Source organism: Bufo bufo, chromosome 2, assembly GCF_905171765.1.
Source record: "Bufo bufo chromosome 2, aBufBuf1.1, whole genome shotgun sequence".
Taxonomy (NCBI): Eukaryota; Metazoa; Chordata; class Amphibia; order Anura; family Bufonidae; genus Bufo; species Bufo bufo.
Genome location: NC_053390.1, coordinates 676,007,243 through 676,032,304, shown reverse-complemented (window position 1 = coordinate 676,032,304; position 25,062 = coordinate 676,007,243). Strand labels below are relative to the sequence as shown.

At 41.0% G+C, this 25,062-nt stretch overlaps 1 protein-coding gene across 4 annotated transcripts in view; it reads right to left on the bottom strand.

Annotated features, from left to right (window-relative positions):
- The window catches only part of KLHL2 (kelch like family member 2), a 143,995-nt gene that overhangs the window by 26,787 nt on the left and 92,146 nt on the right, over positions 1-25,062 (bottom strand). For all 4 annotated transcript variants that reach the window (XM_040418630.1, XM_040418631.1, XM_040418629.1 and 1 more), the window contains one exon: positions 20,932-21,081. In XM_040418630.1, coding sequence (XP_040274564.1) covers positions 20,932-21,081 — 150 coding nt within the window. The remainder of the gene's footprint in view (positions 1-20,931; positions 21,082-25,062) is intronic.

Sequence of the window (25,062 nt, the reverse complement as noted above, 5' to 3'; positions counted from 1 at the left end):
CCTTCTGCCCAGGAGGGAGCAGCTGCCCATCTCAAGTAGTTACCAGACTATATTCGGTGCAAGGCTACATACAGTGCCTTGCAAAAGTATTCACCCCTTGACTTTTTTCGGATTTTGGTGCCTCACATCCTGGAATTAACATGGATTGTTTGAGGATTTGCATCATTTAATTTACAGAACATGCCCACAACTTTGAAGAAGATTTTTTTTTTTTTATTGTTAAGCAAACAAATAGGACAAAATAACAGAAAAAGTCAATGTCCATAACTATTCACCCCCCTAAAATCAATACTTTGTAGAGCCACCTTTTGCAGCAATCAGAGCTCCAAGTCGCTTTGGATAAGTCTCTATGAGCTTGTCACATCTCACCACTGGGATTTTTGCCCATTCCTCCTTGCAAAACCTCTCCAGCTCCTTCAAGTTGGATGGTTTGCGCTTGTGAACAGAAATCTTTAAGACTGGCCACATATTTTCTATTGGATTGAGATCTGGGCTTTGACTTGGCCATTTCAACACATTTACATGTTTCCCCTTAAACCACTCAAGTGTCGCTTTAGCAGTGTGTTTGGGGTCATTGTCCTGCTAGAAGGTGAACCTCCGCCTAGCCTCAAATCACGCACAGAGTGGTAGAGGTTTTGCTCAAGAATATCCCTGTATTTAGCGCCAGACATAGCGTTTTCTTTGATGGCCGAAAAGTTCAATTTGAGTCTTATCAGACCAGAGCACCTTCCTCCATACATTTTGGGAGTCTCCCACATGCCTTTTCGCAAACTTACAACGTGCCTTTTTGTTTTTAGCTCTGGCCATAAAGCCCAACTCTATGAAGCGTATGGCTTATTGTCGTCCTATGTACAGATACTCCAGTCTCTGCTGTGGAACGCTGCAGCTCCTCCAGGGTTTCCTTAGGTCTCTGTGCTGCCCCTCTGAATAATGCCCTCCTTGCCCGGTCTGTGAGTTTTGGTGGGCAGCCGTCTCTTGGCAAGTTTGCTGTTGTGCCATGTTCTTTCCATTTGGTTATGATTGATGATCCCCAGGAGCAGCATCAAATCTAAGATTTGGATATTTTTTTATAACCTAACCCTGACTTGTACTTCTCAACAACATTGTCCCTTAGTTGTTTGGAGAGTTCCTTGGTCTTCATGGTGGTGTTTGGTTAGCGATTCCTCTTGCTTAGGTATGCAGCCTCTGGGGCCTTTCAAAAAAGGTGTGTATATGTAATGACCGATCATGTGACACTTACATTGCACACAGGTTGACATCATTTCACTAATTATGTGACTTCTCAAGGTAATTGGTTGCACCAGAGATTTTTATGGGCTTCCTAACAAAGGGGATGAATACATACGCACATGCCAATTTTCTGTTTTCTATTTCTAAAGAATAGTTTTATTTATATATTTTTCTCATTTCATTTCACCAACTTAGACTATTGTATTCTGATCCATCACATAAAATTCAGATTAACAAAACATTGAACTTAAGGCTGTAATGTACCTAAATACGAAAAAAAAGTCAAGGGGGGTGAATACTTTTGCTAGGCACTGTACATTAGCGTCGCTGGTAAGTGCACTGCACCAGCGGAGAGAATCTCTGATATTCAGGCGTAATACACCAAGAGCCTCCTCTGTGCTCTTTTTTCTTTCTTTTGTTCTAAGGGTGGCCTTGTATAACAGTGCTAAGTTCAGAGTTACTCTGTACTTCAGTGCAATCCATTCTGATGTTACCACTTGTCTACGGGGATTGCAAGGCTGTTATGCTTTAATTTATTGTGCCTGGTCACAATAGAATTCAGAGAGGTGACAACATATTTCATGGCGAACAGCACAGTTGCTTGCAACTGCAATCCTTAGAGGCCTCCAGCACTAAGTCCAAGGACATGGTACCGGTAGAGTGAGGACAAAGATTTAATGTGCGACTCCTATATGTAGTCCATCGCGCCTGTTCCTCACTTGGCTCTCTTAATATAGTAAAATCATTGAAAGACGTGCATTTATGTGACGTAACCCAAAATATGAGAGACAAATTTCATTAAAAGTTTTGGAACCTGTACTAATAAGTCCTATGTTACAGCCATAACCAGTGCCAGAAATATATGTGCACAACACCATGTTATAGCCGATGCATGCCTACAGTTTCTCAATACAGCAAGGGGACTATGATCGATCTATACAAATACCAAACTTAGGGTGTAAGACTGCACATACACTACTTACAGAAAGTTAGGGATGTTTGAATTACGGGTGAAATTTATGGAAAAAGTAAAACGTTCACGATACAGTGATATTAGAATATGAAATTAGGGTATTTAGGTAGAAGCATGCAATGGTGATTTCCTCATCTCAAACAACTTATAGAAACAAAAGCCAACAACAGTGGTGGGTATACCTCCACAAAAATGTCAATGTCTCAAAAACTTGTCATGTGGCCTTGAACATCAATTACAGCTTAACAGCGACGTCTCATTCTGTTCACAAGTCGACTTATTGTCTGCTGAGGCATGGCATCCCATGCTTCTTGAAGGAAAGCCCTCAGGTCATTAAGGTTCTGGGGAACAGAGTTACGAGCCTCTACACACGACTCACCTGATCCCATAGGTTTTCAATTGGATTCAGGTCTGGAGAAAGTGCAGGCCACTCCATGAAGATGAAATTAGGCCTGTGTTGTTCATGTAGAGGCACAATGACTGGATTAATGAGGTTATTCAAGTAGTTAGTCAAGTAGTATGGGCTTGTCACTGTACCATTCACAAAGTGGTGTTACACCTGCCCACAGTGTACCACCACCACCAAAGGCTCGTCTGTTGACAAAAGTGGCTGATGCATAGCGCTTTCCTTGATGTGTCCAACATCGTTGGCGGTTATTATTCCTGCTCAGCATGAATCGACTTATCAAATCAGTGAACAGCACTGAGTCCCACTGGTCCCTCATCCAGCGTAGATGCTCTCTGGCCCATGCGAGACGATGACACTTGTGGTCAGGTACCCTTGCAGGTCGTCTAGCACACAGACCACGCTGATGTAAACGGTTTTGAATGGTCTGACATGACACTTGGGTGCCTCTCACCGCCCTTAAATGTGCCTGGAGTTGTGTGGCAATCATCCAGTTCCGCATTGTTCACAATGAAGTGGTCATCAATGTGGGATGAGGCCAAAGGACATCCACTTCTATGCCTTTCTGTGACCCTTCAGTCTCTCTGTAGCAACCTGCTGATGACAGTCTAAGCTCAGTGGCCACTTCTGTCTGAGAACATCCTGCTTGAAGCCTCGAAATGGTGAGGTACTGTTCATCAATTGTTAGGTGTCGTCTTGGTCCCATGAAGTAAAAATGTGAGCAGCATGATGAGGAGGACTATTTAAATACCAATTCTAATTGAACCAGGAAGTTTTTGGGGCGATTCATGGATCAAACACCTGTTGTGAATTTAAGTTTCTTGTTAGAGAACAGCAAGTTGTGCAAAAAGTACTGAAACAATCAACAGCTGGACATGTGCATTCAAAGGTTTAGAGAAGGTCCCATTAAGTTCACCTGTAAAGGTTAGAGTGCATATTAGGTTAATCCTGAAATTTCACCCACAAGCCAAATATCCCTAACTTTTTGTGAGTAGTGTATTAATTTACAGTAACCCCATCATTGAGGTCCACTTGCCTCCATATCCTAGTGTTGGATATTTAATCTTAATCCAACTCCTTCAGCTGATGGTAGATGTCAGCTGTCCATTAATTCAAATACAGCTAAGGAGTCAATATCACCCAGTCATTCACAGCACCACTACTACCTAGTGCAGATGCTGGGAGTTGAAATACATGAGGGTGGAAGCAACCTGGCTGTGAGAGTTATGGGTTCTCCTCCTGCACATGGTAAACAGGCACATTGCCAGCCTACTATAAAGCAGTATTGTTTTGAGAAGAGTTTAGCTATGTCACTGTTAACCATCCAGTACTGCAGTTGGGGACACTGCTCAGCAAACTCCAGATATGAGTCATGGCTGGAAGAACCATCATAGTGGCATGGGCTGAATAGAGAGAATGCAGAAAGACAACAATTCCAATAAGGAGATGTCACCTTTGGGTCACTAGATGTAACTTAAAGGGGTTGTCTGACTTGAGTAATTGGCATTTTTACATGTAGACAAAGTTAATACAAGGCACTTACTAATGTATTGTGATTGTCCATATGGTCTCCTTTGCTGGCTTGATAAATTTTCCATGACATTATACACTGCTAGTTTCCAGGGGTTATGACCATCCTGCCATCCAGTATCTGTGGCCGTGCTTGCACACTATAGCAAAATGCCCTAGCCTATGTGCACTCCCGCGCCTTTTCCTATAGTATGTAAGCACGGACACTGCTGCTGGACTGTTAGGTGGTCCTATCCCCTGGAAACAGGCAGTGTATAATGCAATTGAAAACGAATCAAGCATGAATCAATCATTTCAAGGAAATCTGTATGTAGCCCTTACTGCAATAGACAACCATAACTTTTGCAACTGCGCTAAAATTTAAGACAGCTGCAGACAAATTATACAAGTGTAAATAAAGCATTGTCGTCTAATCCCTTTATCGCCAACTAGCTCGCCCCCCACAAAAAAAAAGATAAAATACTATTCAGTAGACAAACTTACTTTGCCTTTTCATTAATTAACTCCTTTTTTGAATTATTTGATTTGTATTTTAAATCCGTAAGGCTTCAGGTAAACATTCATCCCTGAAGCTTTCCTCCAAAGTAACACACTTGACTTCCCTAATGTATCTTCTTACGTTGCCCACTACATGACAACAAACGGATTCCTCTTTAGCCGGAAGAGAGATACAGTTTGTGCACTGGCACCCTTGTTATGGCCTTTGTGGTCATTAACTGGCTGTGGAGGTCTGACTTCGCCTTCAGCCCACACTGGGTCATCTTGGAAACTCAGCTTTCTTCTTGGCTTACAAATGTTCCAAAAGTTCTTTGGAGCTCCTGCAGATACATAAAACACCAAATTTTATTAGTAACCAGAATGTACACCCAAACAAGAGTTGTAGTTATGTCACCATACAGCGCCTTCCTACACACAAATAACTGATACAAGATAAAACGGATTGTGGACGCTTAAAAGGGAATCTGTGATCAGAAAAGATCAGAAGGTAGTGACAGACACCCCTGACTATATCACTGAGTCACTTGCTGCGTTTCATGCCACAGCTACCAGAAAATCACATTTTATTAGCAGCAGTGTGAGTTGAATATAAAGAGGGACATTTATCAAGACTGGTGTTCACATACATCTTGATCCCTGTATGCCAGAGTGATACACCTCTAAATAAACTTGTCGCATCTCTGGTAGTCTGTGCGTCAGAGACAGAAGTCAACACCAGCTGGGGGCTGGCGTATACCTCAACTATAACTTACAGGAGTTTCTGGCTTAAGGGCTCTTTCACACTTGCGTTGTCCGGATCCGGCATGTACTCCACTTGCCGGAATTACACTCCGGATCCGGAAAAACACAAGTGTACTGAAAGCATTTGAAGACGGAACAGTCTTCAAAATGCTTTCAGTGTTACTATGGCACCCAGGACGCTATTAAAGTCCTGGTTGCCATAGTAGGAGCGGGGAGCGGTATACTTACAGTCCGTGCGGCTGCCGGGGCGCTCCAGAATGACGTCAGGGCGCCCCATGCGCATGGATGACGTGTCCAATGCGATCACATGATCCATGCGCTTGGGGCGCCCTGACGTCACTCTGGAGCGCCCCGGGAGCCGCACGGACGGTAAGTATGCTGCTCCCCCGCTCCCCGCTACACTTTACCATGGCTGCCAGTACTTTAGCGTCCCGGCAGCCATGGTAACCATTCAGAAAAAGCTAAATGTCGGCTCCGGCAATGCGCCGAAACGACGTTTAGCTTAAGGCCGGATCCGGATCAATGCCTTTCAATGGGCATTAATTCCGGATCCGGCATTGCGGCAAGTGTTCCAAATTTTTGGCGGGAGCAAAAAGCGCAGCATGCTGCGGTATTTTCTCCGGCCAAAAAACGTTCCGTTCCGGAACTGAAGACATCCTGATGCATCCTGAACGGATTTCACTCCATTCAGAATGCATTGGGATAATCCTGATCAGGATTCTTCCAGCATAGAGCCCCGACGACGGAACTCTATGCCGGAAGACAAGAACGCAGGTGTGAAAGAGCCCTAAGTTATATTAAATTTGGCAGGCCCCGCCTCTTTGCTTGCCACCAGAAGTGTGTCAAGAAGCTTAAAAAGTCGCAAATTATGGCGCCATAATTTGCAACTTCTTTACGTTACAGCTTTAGTAAATGTCCTCAAATTTTTGTGCTCCCCCTGTCCTCTTGGAAATGAATGATCGCTTTCTCCCTATTACTGTGCGTAGAGAGAAAGCAGTCAATCTGCGACTGACTCCAGAGCATGAAGACCTCATTGAGATTACTCCTTGCTCGGCTTGCGTTGCACCTAACAGAGCATGAGTTTATGGACAATACTGCCATAAAAAAAATATAACGTGGCATCCCGGTATAGTCAGGATGTCTATCACTATTTAAACTGCCCTCAGATACAGCAGCATAAACCTGATGACAGATTCTCAAACTCACAAGATTTACTTATTTTTCAAGTTTTACACAGGTGATCCTCCATGTAAGCCGCCTCAAAGTTAGGGTAAGATCGGGGGCATGGAATGTCAACACCAAATCCTTTAGTTCTCCCCGGATATTAGCGGATGCTCGGCCAAAAAAAGAAGTGTGTATGTGAATGGGGGAGTGGGGCGAGATAGCTGGTTAGCCCACAGCTACTGAGATGATCAGCAAGCTGTTATGTGCAGACCATTACACACCACATACTGAACCGACTGGACGCAGGATTCACAATGCTATCACCATCACATTGCATTCCTTTAACGGAAATATCATTTACAACGATTACTATTAGCAACTACATAAATTTGACGCATTCTGCGTTGATAGACTTTGTACTAAGACTGGTGTTTGTATATCTGTCCCATTGCAGCTACATAAATCTTTATATGGATCTGTTGTGGCTCTACTTTTGGTTTCATTAACAAATTGCATCAAAAGCTGCACCACGTCTGCAATGTGTGACTAAGACCTTGAAGGTCAAGACAGAACAAACCCACATAAGCATTTACTGGAACATTTGACTCCAGTTGGACCTTTATTGCAGACTGCTGGCAAGTCATTCACAAAGTTGGAGAGGAACGGCACAGCATATGAAAATATGCTCCAGAATTGTTATCATACAGGGAATGTAAGTAGTTGGTAAAACAGATATGTAAGGGGAGGTGGCAGGTCCTCTAAAACTTTAGGGACATAGGTGACTTTCATCCAATTCCACTTATATAACGGGAGGTCTATCTGATTATGTGGTACACAAAAAACACACCTGCTTGGCATTATTCGAGGCTCAACAGTATCTCTTTATTATCGACAAAACTAGTCATGATGCAGGAAATTTTCTGAGACACTAAATAATGAATAAATATCTACAATATGCTAAGATAAAAATCACTTGGAGTCACTTACCACATCACTGCTCCAGTCTAAGTTCCTCTTCAATGATCGAGTCACATTCACTATGGCAACTTTCAGTTGGAGACTGACATAAAAGCATAATGAAAGAATTTGTTTTTTTTACAAAATAACATGGTTAAGATACAACATATCAAATCTCTGTAAATGTGAAGGCGCAACACTGTACAGGGAAAATCCTTTCAACCAGAGCTTTCGACTCCTTACCAATTTGTATCAATCTCCCAAACTACTTCAGTTTTGTAGTTCTTTACTGGGAGGCAAGAAGACCAAGGACAGACACACAAACTGGGATGTCAGCTTCTCTTTACAATGTTAAAGGGGTTGTTCTTTTTGAAAGTCCCCTAACAATGCTAATAGATGAGGATCATGATCGGAGAATGGCCCTCTAATAATTCAAAATATCTAAAAGGGTAGAAGTGTAGAAACATACTGTACTGTGCAAAAGTCTCAGGCAGATCAGGAAAAATATTGCATAGTAAGAATGCAAAATAGAAGTATTAATAGTTTATTTTTATCAATTAAGAGAACGTAAAGTGAATAAACGAGAGAAATCTAAATCAAACCAATAATTTGGTGTGATCACCCTTTGCCTTTAAAACAGCATCAATTCTTCTAGGTACACAATGATGCTTGCACACAGTTTTTGAAGGAACTAGACAGAGAGGTTGTTCCAAACATCTTGGAGAAGTAACCCCAGATCTTCTGTGGATGAAGCCTTGCTGAAATCCTTCTGTCTCTTCATGTAATCCCAGACAGACTTGATATTGAGATTAGGAATATGTGGGTTTCATATCATCACTTTCAGGACTCCTTGTTCTTCTTTATGCTGAAGATAGTTCTTAATGACATTGGCTGTATGGTTGGGGTCGTTGTCCTGCTGCAGAATACATTTGGAGCTAATCGGACGTCTCCTTTATCATGGTATCTGCCTGTACTTCTCAGCACTGAGGACTAGGGATCGACCGATTATCGGTTTTACGGATATTATCGTATATTATCGATAGTCAGGATTTTGACCGTTATCGGTATCGGCATCTATTTTGCCGATATACCGATAACGTATTGGGAACACAGAACCCGCTGCTCTCAGCGCTCTCTGTGTTCCCTCAGCAGCACAGGGGAGAAGGAAGCAGTGTCTCCCTCCCCCTGTGCTGCTGCTGCCGCCAGTGAGAGGAAGGAGGACAAGAGAAGGGGCGGGGCTGTGGCCACCGCTCCACCAATGAAGATAAGTCTTTCATTAATTCATATACAGGAGGCGGGAGCTGGCTGCAGAATCACATAGCCGGCTCCCGACCTCTATGAGCAATAGCTGCGGTTCGCGGTAGTTAACCCCTTGGGTGCCGTGGATCGCAGCTACCGCTCATAGAGGTCGGGAGCCGGCTATGTGATTCTGCAGCCAGCTCCCGCCTCCTGTATATGAATGATTGAGAGACTTATCTTCATTGGTGGCGCAGTGCGCCCCCCCCCCCCAAGCCCCCCAGTATTAATCATTGGTGGCGCAGTGCGCCCCCCACCCCCATTCCAATAGTAAAAACATTGGTGGCGCAGTGCGCCCCCCCACCCAGTATTAATCATTGGTGGCAGTGGCCACAGGATCCCCTCTCCCCTCCTCCTCCGATCGGAGCCCCAGCAGTGTAAGCCTGGGGCTCCGATCGGTTACCATGGCAGCCAGGACGCTATTGAAGCCCTGGCTGCCATGGTAAGCTCCATGCTGCTGTGTGCACAGAGCAGCAGGGACAGTGTGAGCTCCTATTCACCCTGATAGAGATCTATCAGGGTGAATAGGACAAGGGTTCTAGTCCCTAAGGGGGCTAAAAGTTAGTAAAAAAAAAACAAAAAAAATATAAAAAAAACACAACAAAAATATTAAGTATAAATGAAAAATATTTATAAAAAATAAATAAAAAAAAATACACGTCAACAATAAACATATTAATTTTCAGCAGATTTGTGTAGGAATTTATTTTTTCTCAAAAATGAAAATTCCCAGAATATCGGTATAAATTATCGGCTATCGGCCTGAAAGTTCACAAATTATCGGTATCGGCCCTAAAAAATCAATATCGGTCGATCCCTACTGAGGACACCATTAATCCTGACCAAACCTCCAACTCCATTTGCATAAATGCAGCCTCAAACTTAATTTCAAATTTTGACTCATCCGTTCAGAGCACCTGCTGCCATTTTTCTGCACCTTAACTCCTTTGTTTTCACTTGTCCTTGTTTCCATGTCGAGCTTATGTCTGCAATTTTTCCATGAAGACCACTTCTGGTTTCTCCTAACAGTAGATGGGTATACCTGGGTCCTATTGGTTTCTGCCAGTTTTGAGCTGACGGCACTGCTGGACATCTTCAATTTCAAAGGCAAGTATGATGTGTCATCTGCTGCACTAAGTTTTCTTGGCGGTCCACGGTCCTCAATGTAATCCGTTTTTGTGCTTTTCTAAAAGAACTTGAACAGCACATCTCCAAACCTGATTCTGCTTTGAAATCTTTTCCTGGGAGAGACCTTGTGATGCAGTATAGCTACCTTGTGTATTGTAGCTGTGCTCAGTCTTCTCATGGTGCATAATCAATCACTGACCCAATTAGGGGGGAAAAAACAAAACTAAATTTCTATTGCTGTATACAGATATGGTTCCTACAAAATACAGCTTAAACAGGGCAACTAATGCCTTAGGAACAAAATGGCAAAGGCTCAAGATATAATTAATTTAAAAGGAGAACGCCACAGGATCTTAAAATTACACACAGAAAAATAAATAAAATAAATAAATAAAAATCACACAGACATTGCGCAGATACTCAGAAAAATGTGAGGCCGGTTCAAACAAGTGAATCCGATGAGCGGGTGTCTCCCAGCAGGGTCCCGATGCATTGCTCCAATGTCAGGGGACTGTTACAAGGACAATATGTACAATGAAAAATGCATAGCTTGAAATACCCATATATGGAAACCACACCGACTAATAGACCCACTAGCTTCATATAGCTTAGGTGCTCATTCCTTAGTAGTATAGTCCATAAGTCTATAGGTGTAGGTCCAACAGTGTTTACTGTAATAGAAAACCAATAAGAAGTAACTTAATTCCAAGTATAGTCCGGACCTGCAATGAGACATAGGTACACATAAGATGTTCTGTCCTCTTCTGGGAACGTTGACATAGATAATACCATTCAATGGATATTCACAGTATGGACGTCATTTTAGATATAATAATCAGATGAACTGCTGAGTAGAAAAAAGGAACCAGGACTTTTTAGCTGTACATTCAACGATGCAGTCATTTCAGAGACAGTGGCACAAATAGGCATAAGGAGATAAAAAAACATTGTTATTTGTGGAAGACTAGATAAACAGTCTCCATAACGGGGACATCACTCCCCAGCAGACCAACACTTTAGGCTGTGGCTCAGATAAAAGATAAGCCTGATGCCTCACATGACAAACACTGCTCCCAGCTCCATGGTGTATGACCTGTGACATGAAACAGTCTTCCACAACCTCACATTTGTAGCAGAGTTTGGCTGTTCCTTACCCAGTTTTAAGCCTCATACACAGCTGTTTCTGTTTTAGGTAATGACTGTTTCAACATACTGTACATATGAAAATGAAGAACATTATCATGTTTAGTATAATTGGTTAATCCTACACCCGACTATAATCCTACAAAATCCCTGACTTTGTGCAAGTGTACCTAGAAGAACTGATGCTGTTTTGAAGGCAAAGGGTGGTCACACCAAATATTAATTTGATTTATATTTCTCTTTTGTTCATTCACTTCGATTTTTTTAACGGGTAAAAGTAAACTATTTTGGAAAGCATTCTTGCCTTGCTGCATTTTTTCCACGCCATAAAACTTTTGCATAGTACTGTACGTTATGTCTTTTTACCACAGATATTGGTTTAGTATGTGGTCAATGTCTTGCCACTGGGACCACTATATTTTTCGAGCATAGTATAATTTTATAGTATGTTTGAAAAAATAAAAATAAAATATTGTATTTACATGAACAATAGGAATACTGGTTTACAGAGAGGGGGAAAAAAAAAAAAAAAAATCACATTTAAGCAATATTATGGGCCAATTTTGCCTCTTAAAGTTACATTCCCAGAATGACAACTTATTACTTATCTACATAACTATGCTATCTCCGGTAGTTTCATGAAGTGCAACTAGAGTAGCAGTATGCCTGCGTGACTGCCGGTACATTTAAATGTTTAAGGGGTGCCGGCTGTCGAGACCACACTGATCAGACCCTTATCACTTATCCTAGGGATATTTGAAAAGTGATCATTCTGGGATTACCACTTTTACCTTAAAGCCAATCACACTGCTCAGATTTACACTCCATTATTAAAAGTATTCAACATAAACACTCCAAATACAGAACAGACAAATACTATATTAATACTATAATAAATATGGTTTAACAGATTGCAAATGGACAGGTCTAAGGATAATAAAAGCAAAAAAAAAATGACAATCAATGCACTAAAGCATCTTTTCATTACATATTTTACAAAAAAAAAAATTACTTTTTGTGGGTGTGGGAAAGTAGGGATTCTCGTACAAGAAATAACACAGGACACATTAAAAGGCAAACAGTTGTACTCTACTTTATTTGTGAATGCAGCAGCTCCTTGGTCCTCTTCCTGATTCAGCCATGTGTGACGCTTCTTGTATACTGTAAAAGTGGTCTTACATCCTTTAAGCATGCGTTTTTCTTTCTTCTGAAAAGTTAGCTACCCCTCTAAAGAAAATCCCATATGTTCATCACCCGTGGCTATTTTCAGGATTCCGCTGAAGACATCTTCATTGCGTCTTGTGTTGGTACTTATTGGTTAAGCATCTAAGTGGTGCCATATTTTACACGAACATGTGTTTTCTTCAGGCGTTCATGACGTGATAGTAGGGCAAGCCGCAGTGTACTACACTTGTTGGAACAATAGTATAATCTCATCTGATTTAATATCGACAATGGAAATCATTTATGTAAAAAATAAAATCCAACATGGAAAATACAGAAATGATAGGAGTACACAAATATTTAAAGCAATTATTGTTTCTTTTTAGTGTGTAAGTTATTGAATTTATTTTAATAGGAACATATGGTGAAACAGGTTAAATATAGGAGCTTAAACCACCTTGAAAGACAAGACTGCTGTCAAATGTGGCCATGGGTTAAAACTGCATGGAAGTTTATGCTTGCCAATCTGCGCGTGGATATATTCCTGCTGCAGGAAGAGGAGATTTATTATCTCATTCACTTTAGTGCTATTATAATACTCGTGTTTACGCATGGAGATCCCTCCCATAGTACCTGCAGAAACCCTTGTAATAATGTGGCCTAGTGGGAGTGGGTTCCTGCAGGAACAAAACAAGGTCTGAAGATAAACGCCCTCTTCTGTGTATCTGAACAGCTGTCCGTTCCATCAGACATCAAACACAAATTAAAAATGATACAGGATGCTTCCAAACCGGTCTCTCAGTGTGTACAGTGCATCTCACAATGCCTTCTGCAGGCAAATATGTACAAATATGAGCTATGACACTGTCATCGCTGACGGATTCCAGCTAGTGAAGCCACAAAGACCTTTCTATTAAAGGGAATCTGTCACCAGTTTTATGGTGTCCTAACTAAAGGGCAATATATACTAGTGACAGATATCCTTGGCAAAATTAAGCTCAATTTTAATTGACCAAGCCGTTTTGCTAAATTCTTGTACTAAACAGCATGCTGAACGAGTCCTCATATTGATGAGCTCATGGTTTCCCCGCCCACCTGCTGCTGTTTCATATAGTTCATACCTTGGAACCGAATCAGAGTTCGGGAAATTGTTTTTTACAGTAGAAATTAATTTATGAAGTTATTACATCTGAGCCAATACATTCTAATACTGTACGGAGCGCTCGCGCCGTACAGGATTCAGACGAAGTATTATGTTCATCCCTAGTCCTTATATAGGACAGCATAGGCTCACAACATAACTCCTTTAAATAGTTCTGGCATGTTACATGACCCTACAAGGTCTATACAAACAATTAGTCTATACAAACAATTAAGGAAAATTTCCACTTTAATTTTTTTTAACACAATTTAGTGACGTTTGGTACAGTTTAGTGTTGGGCAATATACCTGTATCTACGGTATACTGCAGTATTAAGAAAAGGTGATATTGCAGTTTCTTAAATACAGCAGTATTTTTGTGATGTCACGCCCACTTGTGCCCCCCTCCCAGGGGGGTGGCAGTTTGCGGCAAGGCACAGGAGCCTCTGGCTCCAGTCCCCTGCCGCTCAACCTCAGAGTTCAGGCCTATATGAGGCAGTAGAACGGCACAGATGGTCACAATAACCATCGTAACCTCCTGCGACAGGTCATTGGCAGTGCGATGGCGTAGGCATGTGATCACGTCATCGCGCCGCCAGTGACCCGGCACAGGAGGTCGCAGTGTTTACTTTGTGACTGCCTGTGCCGGGAAGCGGCAACTCCGGCCTGAAGAAAGAAGAGACCTCGGGTCTCAATCTGATTATTTAATAAGACTTATTATTATTTTTTTCACAAGACCAGCGCATCTGCCAAGTATCTCTTACCTTGATTGTAGCTGCATGCTTGCCATACACAGTACATGTGTTTTTGGCTGACAGCTATGTATCTCTCTCCTGACTCTCCCATACTGGGTGGAGGGGAGAGGGCTGCACAGCTAGACATATCTGGTGGTGGCTTATCGCCCCAATAACAAAAAAAAAAAAAAAAACTAAAACCGAGCAGTTGAAATCTAAGCGCCTAATCATTTTCTCCCCCTGCCATCTGGGAGGAGTTGAGAGGCTCTATACACATAAGATGGTAGGCCAGTCCCAGTAAAAAAAAAAAAAATTGTGATTTTGGCCGATAACCAGCTTTAGCGATGTGTTAAACCCAACAGCTCCCCTCCTGTCACCAGCACCAGTCACTTGATTACAATGTTGGTAATGTGTAGACAATAGAGACACTGTCCCGGCAATCAAGTACAGTAGAAGACATCCTTGTCTTTTCTTACAGGTCGGACACCAAGCTGTAGCTGGATGATCACTAATGGTTCCACTTTATACTGCAGGCTTAGTAACGCCTTATTGTCGCATTCAAGAAGCCAGAATTTTTTTGTTGAAGTAGCTGAATGACAGCTTCCAGGAGTTATTTTCTATGGTACCATTTTGGGTTACATATGATTTAACTCTTTCTTGTGGGAAATGGAACACAAACAGCAATTATGCCCTTGTTTTAAAGGGCATCTGTCAGCAGATTTGTACCCATGAATCTCCCTGACCTGTTACATGTGCATTTGGCAGCTGAAGGCATCTGTGTTGGTCTCATGTTCATATGTGTCTGCATTGCTGAGAAAAATGATGTAATATATGTAAATGAGCCTCTAGGAGCAATGGGGGCGTTGCCGTTACACCTAGAGGCTTTTCTCTCTCTGCAACTGCCGTGCCCTCTCCACTCTGATTGACAGGGCGCGATGATGTATTCACTGCCTGATCCTGTCAAAGTGGAGAAGGAGCAGCAGTTGCAGAGAAAGCTGAGCTTCTAGGTGTGACAGCAACGCCCCCATTGCTCCTAGAGGCTCATTTGCATATATTACAACTAGGGTTGTTTCAATACCCAGTTTCGATACCATGCGAAAAAAATAAAACACCAAAAAAGCTGCGTGCATTCTGCATTTTATGGAACGTCCAGCCCATAATTGAACAGTTCTATCCTATTTTTTTGGGAGGGGCAAGGTGACAAAAATTGCGAATCGTGCGGTTATTTATTTATTTATTTTTTCTGTTATGGCGTTCATCGCATAGGAGTTTTTTTTATATTTTAATAGTTTGGACTTTTTAGACGTGGTGATATGTAATATGTTTATTTATTGTTTATATATTTTATATTTAAAATTTGGAAAGGGGGCGATTTATACTTAATATTTTGTTGTTGTTTTTTTAACTTTCTTTTATTTAATAATTATTGTCTTTAGGTCCTAGAACCTGGGATCTTTTAATCCCTTGTCCTATTCACCCTAATAGATCTCTATTGCGGTTAATAGTTTGCACTCTCCCTGCTGCCCTGTGCATAATGCACACGGCAGCAGGGAGCTTACCATGGCAGCCTGGGCTTCAGTAGCGTCCTGGCTGCCATGGTAACCGATCGGAGCACCAGGGTAACACTGCTGGGGCTCCGACCAAAAGCTGCACACCAATGAGGAGGGGAGGGGACCCTGTGGCCACTGCCACCAATGAGGAGGGGGGGAGAGGGGACTCTGTGGCCACTTTATAATACTGGGGAGGGGGGTGGGCGCACTGCGCCACCAATTATTTTAATACTGGGGGGTGCACTGCGCCACCAATGACTAACACTGGGGGTGTTAATTATCATTGCCACCAATGATAATTAATCTTTAATGCAGATACAGGAGGAGAGTACTGCCGGCACCCGCCTCCTGTATTTGTATTAAAGGTTAATTATCAATGGTGGCACAGTGGCCAGGCACCTGCTATGCTGGCTGCTTGACTCTGGGGAGGACACTCAGGAGGAGGAGGCTGCTGCCGTTCCCCGAGCTCACTAGCTCAGACGGCGCAGCAGTGTATTCCCTTCTTGCCTCCTGTTTTAATTAATAGCGGCACATTCATTGGTGGCAGTGGTGCGGGCAGCTTCAGAGCCTGCTCACTTCATTGAGCTCAGCGTGGCTGCGTCCTTCGACACTGTCTGCGCGCGTGCCGAGCACCATAAGAGGAGAGTCCATTATCGAAAAATTAACATCCTGATAACGAATCACTACTGGCATAAAAGTATCGATTGTGTATCGAAAGTTCGATACCCGAAACAACCCTAATTACAACATCATTTTTCTTAGCAATGCGGGCACATATGATCATGATGCCTTCAGCTGCCAAGCGCACATGCAACATGTCAGTTTAATTGGCACAAATCTGGTGACAGATGCCCTTTAAATTTCTGTGCTGTTCACAGTGTTGACCATATATTGCCGGTCTGCAGTGATAACACATTTCTATATTATTATTTTTTTTAGATTTTACTACTTTTGCACAGCAAAAGTAGGTGCAGGTTCTCCGGCACAAGCCAGTTCTACTCAGCTAGATCCTGGCATAGCAGATCTCTTGCACCAATGTGCTATGCAGAGCTTTTAGCTGAGCGAAGATTCCAAAGCATGATAGACACTCAAATTCGGGTGCCTATTTGTTTAGTAAAACAGTAAAATCCATACATGAAGTACAGTCATGTGAAAAAATTAGGACACCCTTTGAAAGCATGTGGTTTTTTGTAACATTTTTAATAAATGGTTATTTCATCTCCGTTTCAACAATACAGAGAGATTAAAGTAATCCAACTAAACAAAGAAAACTGAAGAAAAGTCTTTTCAAGATCTTCTGTAAATGTCATTCTACAAAAATGCCTATTCTAACTGAGGAAAAAGATAGGACACCCTCACATGTATTCCCTCTTAAATTGGCTCAGATCTCACACAGGAATATCACACCAGGTGCACATAATTAGTAGATCGTTACTCTGCATGTTGAATGAGGCTTGCCCTATTTAAACCTCAGACATTTAGTTTGGTGTGCTCCTGACTGTTGAAGTGAGAGTGAGCACCATGGTGAGAGCAAAAGAGCTGTCAGAGGACTTCAGAAAAAAGATTGTAGCAGCCTATGAGTCTGGGAAGGGATTTAAAAAGATCTCAAAAGATTTTGAAATCAGCCATTCCACTGTCCGGAAGATAGTCTACAAGTGGAGGGCTTTCAAAACAACTGCCAACATGCCCAGGACTGGTCGCCCCAGCAAGTTCACCCCAAGAGCAGACCGCAAGATGCTAAAAGAGGTATCCAAAAACCCTAAAGTGTCATCTCGAGAACTACAGCAGGCTCTGGCTACTGTTGATGTAGAAGTACATGCCTCTACAATCAGAAAGAGACTGTACAAGTTTAACTTGCATGGGAGGTGTGCAAGGAGGAAACCTTTGCTTTCCAAGAGAAACATCGAGGCCAGACTGACATTTGCCAGCGATAAAGTTGACAAAGACCAGGACTTCTGGAATAATGTTCTTTGGACAGATGAGTCCAAAATTGAATTATTTGGACACAACAGCAGAGGACATGTTTGGCGTAAACCAAACACAGCATTCCAAGAAAAGAACCTCATACCAACTGTGAAGCATGGAGGTGGAAGTGTCATGGTTTGGGGCTGCTTTGCTGCAGCAGGACCTGGTCAGCTCACCATCATAGAATCCACGATGAATTCTACTGTGTATCAGAAGGTGCTTGAAGAACATGTGAGACCATCAGTTAGAAAATTAAAGCTGAAGCGGAACTGGACCATGCAACATGACAATGACCCAAAACATACTAGTAAATCAACCAAAGATTGGCTGAAAAAGAAGAAATGGAGAGTCCTGGAATGGCCAAGTCAAAGTCCAGATTTGAATCCCATTGAGATGCTGTGGGGTGACTTGAAAAGGGCTGTACGTGCAAGAAACCCCTCAAACATCTCACAGCTGAAAAAGTTCTGCATTGAGGAGTGGGGTAAAATTTCCTCAGACCGATGTCGAAGACTGGTAGATGGCTACAAGAACCGTCTCACTGCAGTTATTTCAGCCAAAGGAGGTAACACTCGCTATTAGGGGCAAGGGTGTCCTATCTTTTTCCTCAGTTAGAATAGGCATTTTTGTAGAATGACATTTACAGAAGATCTTGAAAAGACTTTTCTTCAGTTTTCTTTGTTTAGTCGGATTACTTTAATCTCTCTGTATTGTTGAAACGGAGATGAAATAACCATTTATTAAAAATGTTACAAAAAACCACATGCTTTCAAAGGGTGTCCTAATTTTTTCACATGACTGTAAATTAAAAATAATAATTTCTAAGAATATTTCACTGAAGATCTATGGAGTGCTGCTTCCTTCCCAATCCATCTATAGCTGTATATTGGGGTACTGTAACAAGAATGTATGATATTTTTTTTCTCTTGCAATATGTTAATAGACTTGGCCAGGGTATTTCAGCGCTATAGTGCCACAACAGAGGTGGAAGAGAAGTGTACAGAGATAATACTTCACAATGCTTCATAAAAGCTTCAGAAGCTTTGAAATTTGTCTGCGCTTCGTTTGGCGGTAAAAGCAGAATTGCATTATGGATTCCATTACCATGGACCATAAGGCAATTCTATGACGGAATGCATAACAGAATGCCTTTAGAGGCATTCCGTTATTCATTCCATCATGATAGAAGTCTATGGGCTGCATAACGGATCCGTCCCGTTTCCGTTATGCAGGGGAATCCTCTCCTGCATAACGGAAACGGGACGGATCCGTTATGCAGGCCATAGACTTCTATTATGACGGAATGAATAGCGGAATGCCTCTAAAGGCATTCCGTCATAGAATTGCCTTATGGCCCGTGGTAATGGAATCCATAACGCAATTCTGCTTTTACCACCAAACGAAGTGCAAACGAATTTCATAACATGAAATTTTCTCATCTCTACTTATAATGAATATACTCTCTGACAAGAAGCTAGACGTAACATTTCATCATACAAATAAAATGGGTGCAGTGAAGTCAAATAACTAATATTTTGCTACATAATTAGTCCAAAAGCGTGCCGTCACACAAGCTGGCTTCACAAATTGTGCAAAACTGCTGTGTTTGTCTGCAGTTCTGTCAAAATCACTGCAAAAACAAACCCAAAATTTGGCACATATGAATGCACTTCTAAAGGGGTTGTTTGGGTACAGATATTGATGACCCTTTGTCAGGATAGGATATCAGACTGGTGGGAGGCCCACCCTTAGAACCCCTGCTGACCAGCTGTCTGAAGGGGCGGCGGTGCTTATGAGGGTGCTGCAGCCTCTTAAATGCTTACCTACAGGCCATATGTGCTCTCATCCATGCTACGCGGTTTTCCAGGGCTCCTACTTTTCTTCCTACTAGTGACTCTGTGACCAAGGTCCACTTTAGGACTGAAACAAACTAAAGTCACTTGGCCACACAGTGCCATTGAAATTCTGGACTGTGGATTTGATTAAGACTCTCTGAATGTAATAAAATTGGCCCTGTAATAGCATCATATGTACAGATTAAACTCGAAAAATTTGAATATCGTGCAAAAGTCCATTTATTTCAGTAATGCAAATTAAAAGGAATTGCATTGATGCAGCTTAAAATTTGAATTTTGTGAAAAGGTTCAATATTCTAGGCTCAAAGTGTCACACTCTAGTCAGCTAATTAATCCATACCCCCTGAGCAAAGGGGACCTCAAAATTGTGACTTTGGGGTTTCATAAGCTATAAGCCATAATCAGCCAAAGGCTTGAAATTTCTCGCTTTGCATGTAACGAGTCTATCTCATATTAGTTTCACCTTTTAAGTTGCATTACTGAAATAAATGAACTTTGCACAATATTTTAATTTTTCGAGTTTCACCTGTAGGAGTGCACTGTGGTATCTTTACCCGTGAAATATGGATATTGGAGTCCTCTCATCGCGGCATCTCATCTAGAACACAATCATGCACAGAGCAGCAGCAGTGCACAGTCAATACAGCTTTGTCCTGTTCACATGAATGGGACTAACCTATCCAATAAGTTTATTTGTCAAGCGACAGTAAAAGGATAGGTTAGTGCCACTAAAGTGAACAACATGAAGCTGTAGAAGATCTACTACATGATCGTGGTCTATGGGGTGAGCGGTAGCCTTCACTTACTCCATTGATAGGTTATCAATATTAAGAAGCCAGACTACTCAAGTCTAAAGCAAGCTTTTCCTGTCAAAGTATTAATGGATTACATTCTACAACTGAATGCCCAACCTGAATGAGTGCTGCCCTCCATTCTTCATCTGCTTATTGACGGAGGATGGACTGAGACCACTAAGGGGCATGCACCAATATTCATTTACATACTTAGGTATGCTGTCGAGTGTTTTTGTTCTGTTTATTACTAATTTACACACCACCACTTCTGGAATTTAGCTTTGGAGAAATTTGCTGCATTGACAGGCCCCTTTAAAATACCTTCCAAGCAGGACCACGTGGCAGAATCGGTGTACCAATATGACCAAAGTTAAAGGGGTTTGTCATGTTGACAGATTCCCTTAAAAGCTTCTGTCAGATATGTCTTTAAATTGCCCCTCCGTTGGCACGTCCTGTACTGAATATTTAGTGGTCTAATCTGATACTAGGTAGCACCTCAAAGAATATTTGAAAGTCATGGGGAGAACCCGTTTAAAGGTAAGGCTTTGCTTCTAGGGTCTACTTCCAGTACACACATTCATGTTGTGAAGGCAGAACACACTGATTGAAATGTAGTGCACGAGGTGCCAAATGTTGTAAGAAAATACAGAAGAAGAACATCCTACCTTGGGAAGACTGACGGGAGTTCTCTGCCTTGTCCGTGCACTCTTTATCAATGTCCGCTGGTCTCCAGGAAGTAAGTGGTACTTCATGGCTTCGATGAGGTAATCCTTGCAGGCACTGCTGTTTTTCACTAACGTCTCTTCTTCTACTCTCTTAAAAATAAAAACATATGGGGGAAGATTTATCAAAATGGTGTACAGGATAACTGGCGTAGTTGTCCATAGGAAAAAAAGTGATATTATACAGGCTCAACCGTCTGTTAGCAGGATTATGGTGCTCTTGCCGTAATTGACTCATCCAATCAGAATTTAGGATATACAGTTAGACTAGTAACGACAGGCACTCATCTGAGACCACTCAGAGACAGTCGGTAGAAAATTTATATTTATTACATCCAATATTGCCATAAAAACACATATAGAAACTAAAAACTAGTAAAAAATTAACTAAAATTAAAATAGGATACAAAGTATCAATAACTGGCCAGTCTTCGTATCGGATTGTGTTGTATCATCAAAAAAGGCTAACCACGGCAAATAGCAACGATGTTGCAGCTATTAGGGTGGCTAAGTATCTGTCCGCCGTATAGTTCACACCTTCACTAATTACACTTTTTTATATTATGTCATGAATGTTATGTCTCTACAGGAAGTCAAATAATTCTAATTCGGCATTAAGGCCTCCCAGTACAAGTGTATTGAATTCAAATATTCTTCTCGATTCCAATCGTGACATTCTTTTGATATGATCTACACCCCTCCAATGCCTTTCTACCTGTTCAAAAGCTGCAAAAGTAAGACCTTGAGGGCTCTGATTGTGACACGGTCTAAAATGATCTGATATCGTAGGTTTCTCATATCCATTTTTTATATTTGTTATGTGTTCTACAATTCTTTTTTTCAAAGTTCTCTTGGTTCGTCCTACGTGTTGTTTCCCATATGGGCATTGGATGATATAAATGACGTTGGTGGAGCTGCATGATGCAATAGTAAATAAATAGTAAAATAATCACGATGCAATAGTAAATTTAAGTTTCATCACTCTGACTGATACACAAATTAAATTGAACCAGGGTTTAAAATTTGTGCCTACAGCTAAAATGAACAAATTTGACACCTATATAGGGGTCGAAAAATTCATTCGGAAGCTGTGTCTAAAAAAATATTATCTAAAAATCCAATTAATTATGAAGTTACCACTAAGAATGAATATGAACATACAGAGCTGAAATCGAAATCAAAAAAATTCCCAAGATAAGGCAAGAAATTGCTTCTTTCCGGAAATGCGTAGAATCGGACCGTGAAATTCAAGCTATTAAACAACTGCAAACAGAAGTAAACATCGTAATTCGACCTGCAGACAAAGGTGGGGCTATTGCGATTTTAGAGGCCAAAAAATATAGTGATGAATGTAAAAAGACAATTGGTAGTCGAGTCAACAGAAATTAAATGGTGATCTAACGAAGGATTTAAATAAAAAACGTATAGAATATTGTAAAAAGGGATTAGATAGCCAAATACTTTTAGACCACGAATATCAATTCATATTAAATACACAACAAAGAATACAGTTTTTTACTATATACCAAAGATTCATAAAAATTAAGCCGACCCTCCAGGGCGACCAATTATTTTGGGTATTGGCTCTCTGACATCGAATCTATCCCAATACATCGATAAGTTACTGCAACAGTCGGTCAAGAATATAAAGTCATATATAAAAGATACCACTCAAATCATACAGATAATAGAAAAATAAAAATTTTAACCTCATTGGCTTATTGAAACTCTTGATATGCATTCCTTATATACCATAATTGATCACAACCAAGGCATAGAGGCGATGAAACTACAATTAGAAAGTAGCGGTAGATTCCACATAGAACAAACTGAATATTTAGCAGAGGGAATACAGTTCATATTAATGCACAACTATTTTTATTTTGAATCAGATTTTTTCCTCCAGATTAGAGGTACTGCCATGGGGACCAGGTTTGCCCCAGTTACGTCAATTTATTTCTGGCGCAATGGGAATTGGAAAACATCAATCCCAGACTGGGGACAGACCTGGTCCTCTGGCATCGATATATTGATGACATTATTTTCATCTGGCAGAATGGGGAAGGTGAACACCAAACATTTTTGGAGGAAATTAACACCAATTCATATAATTTACATTTTACATTGAATATTAGTAGATCACTAATTGAGTTTTTGGACATACAGATCACAGTAGATCAAGACAGGTCGGTATGTAGCACTTTTTAAAAAGCCAGCAACCTAAAATGGATAAATAATGTATTCGAGTTGTCATCTACCAAGATGGCTCCTCAACATTCCGTCAAGTCAGTTTCGCCGTATTAAACGCAACTGTACGATCAATGAGCAGTTTAAAGAAGAGGCTAAATTAATGAAAGAACAATTTGTAATGAAAGAATATCCACTAAATGTAATTGAATCATCTCTGTCTAAGGTGAGTGAATTAGATAGACAATCTTTTTTCACAACTAGTAATACTATGATAAAGAAAAATCGAGAGGAGGAAATTATCAGTATTATCTTACCTTTCAATTTGCAGTACAAAAAAATTTGAACAAATTATTAAACAACATTAGCATTTTATTCTGAAAGATAAATTGATAGGCCCCCTGGTAACTACCACTCCACAAATTACATATACTAAAGCCCCGAATTTAAGCCTGAAATTAGCACAGTCAATTAAGTCATTTATAACGGATAGACAAACCATACATAAATGGCTTAATCTGAAAGGGTACTACCATTGTGACAAGTGTAGTAACTGCTAAACTGTAGCATTCCCAAAGAAGACAGAAAAAATAATCTCTACCCAAAATGATTTTACACATGAGATTGCGGAATTTTTGACACCAACATCATATATATCATCCAATGCCCATATGGGAAACAATACATAGGACGAACCAAGAGAACTGTGGAAAAAAAATTGTGGAACACATAAATATAAAAAATGGATAAGAGAAACATACGCTATCAGATCATTTTAGACTGTGTCACAATCAGAGCCCTCAAGGTCTTACTTTTGCAGCTTATGAACAGGTAGAAAGGCATTGGAGGGGTGGAGATCATATCAAAAGAATGTCCCGATTGGAATCTAGAAGAATATTTGAATTCAATACACTTGTACCGGGAGGCCTTAATGCCGAATTCGAATTATTTGGCTTCCTGTAGAGACCTTTGGGGTGGGGGACGCCCATCACTGATGGGAAATCGGAGCCAGGCTGTGTTACCAGCTCTCTGATCCCCCCTTAGTGGGAGGCCTCCACTCAGAGCTCCACATTTTTTCAATTCATCTGATCCTTCGGTTTCAAGAAGATGGTTGACGCTTACAATCATCAAATTATCAAAAAGAAAAAATATTTTAAACATCAATAACATTAAATAGTGTAGTTGGGGTGCCATATGAGGGATGTATGATGAATTATGATTCTATTTTTCCTCAGCTGTATCTTTTAACATCATCATGTGTAGCCAAAGAATGCCTTTAATAATTAAGAATATAATTTGTTGGCATAATATGTATCCTTAAGAATATCTTCTATGACATGTGAAATAAGGGTGATTATTGCTTTTTAGGAGATCAGTAGCAGCTCCTCACAAGAAAACGCACAATTATCGCAAAAAACGCATTAAAACTGCAATGACGACGCATGTGCGTTTTTTTGGGAGAAGCTGCAGATAATTATGATTTATATAACCTATATATTGGATTTCTGATTATATAGTAGGAAATTAGGAAAATGGTCCAAATGTAATGATAGTGAGATCAACACGTTGATCCAGTACGGGTTTGTGAGATGACCACCATTCCATATTTTTGAAATGACCACTGTTTTAGATGACTATATAAGTGGGGAGGTCATGGTTTAGCAGGTAGCCACTGATGAAGGAGTAAGCTAATACTCCGAAACGCGTCTGGTTTCTCGATACCTGCAAAATTGGATGTTCCCCATTTAGTATCCATGGATAAATAATACAAGTAAGGCTTCGACAAGTCTACATACAAGCGCCGCATTGAAACTTACAATCTCTCCCAGTATCTAACAACTGCGGGACCGCAAGAGAAAAGCAGGCACACGTGAGACTTCAACCTCC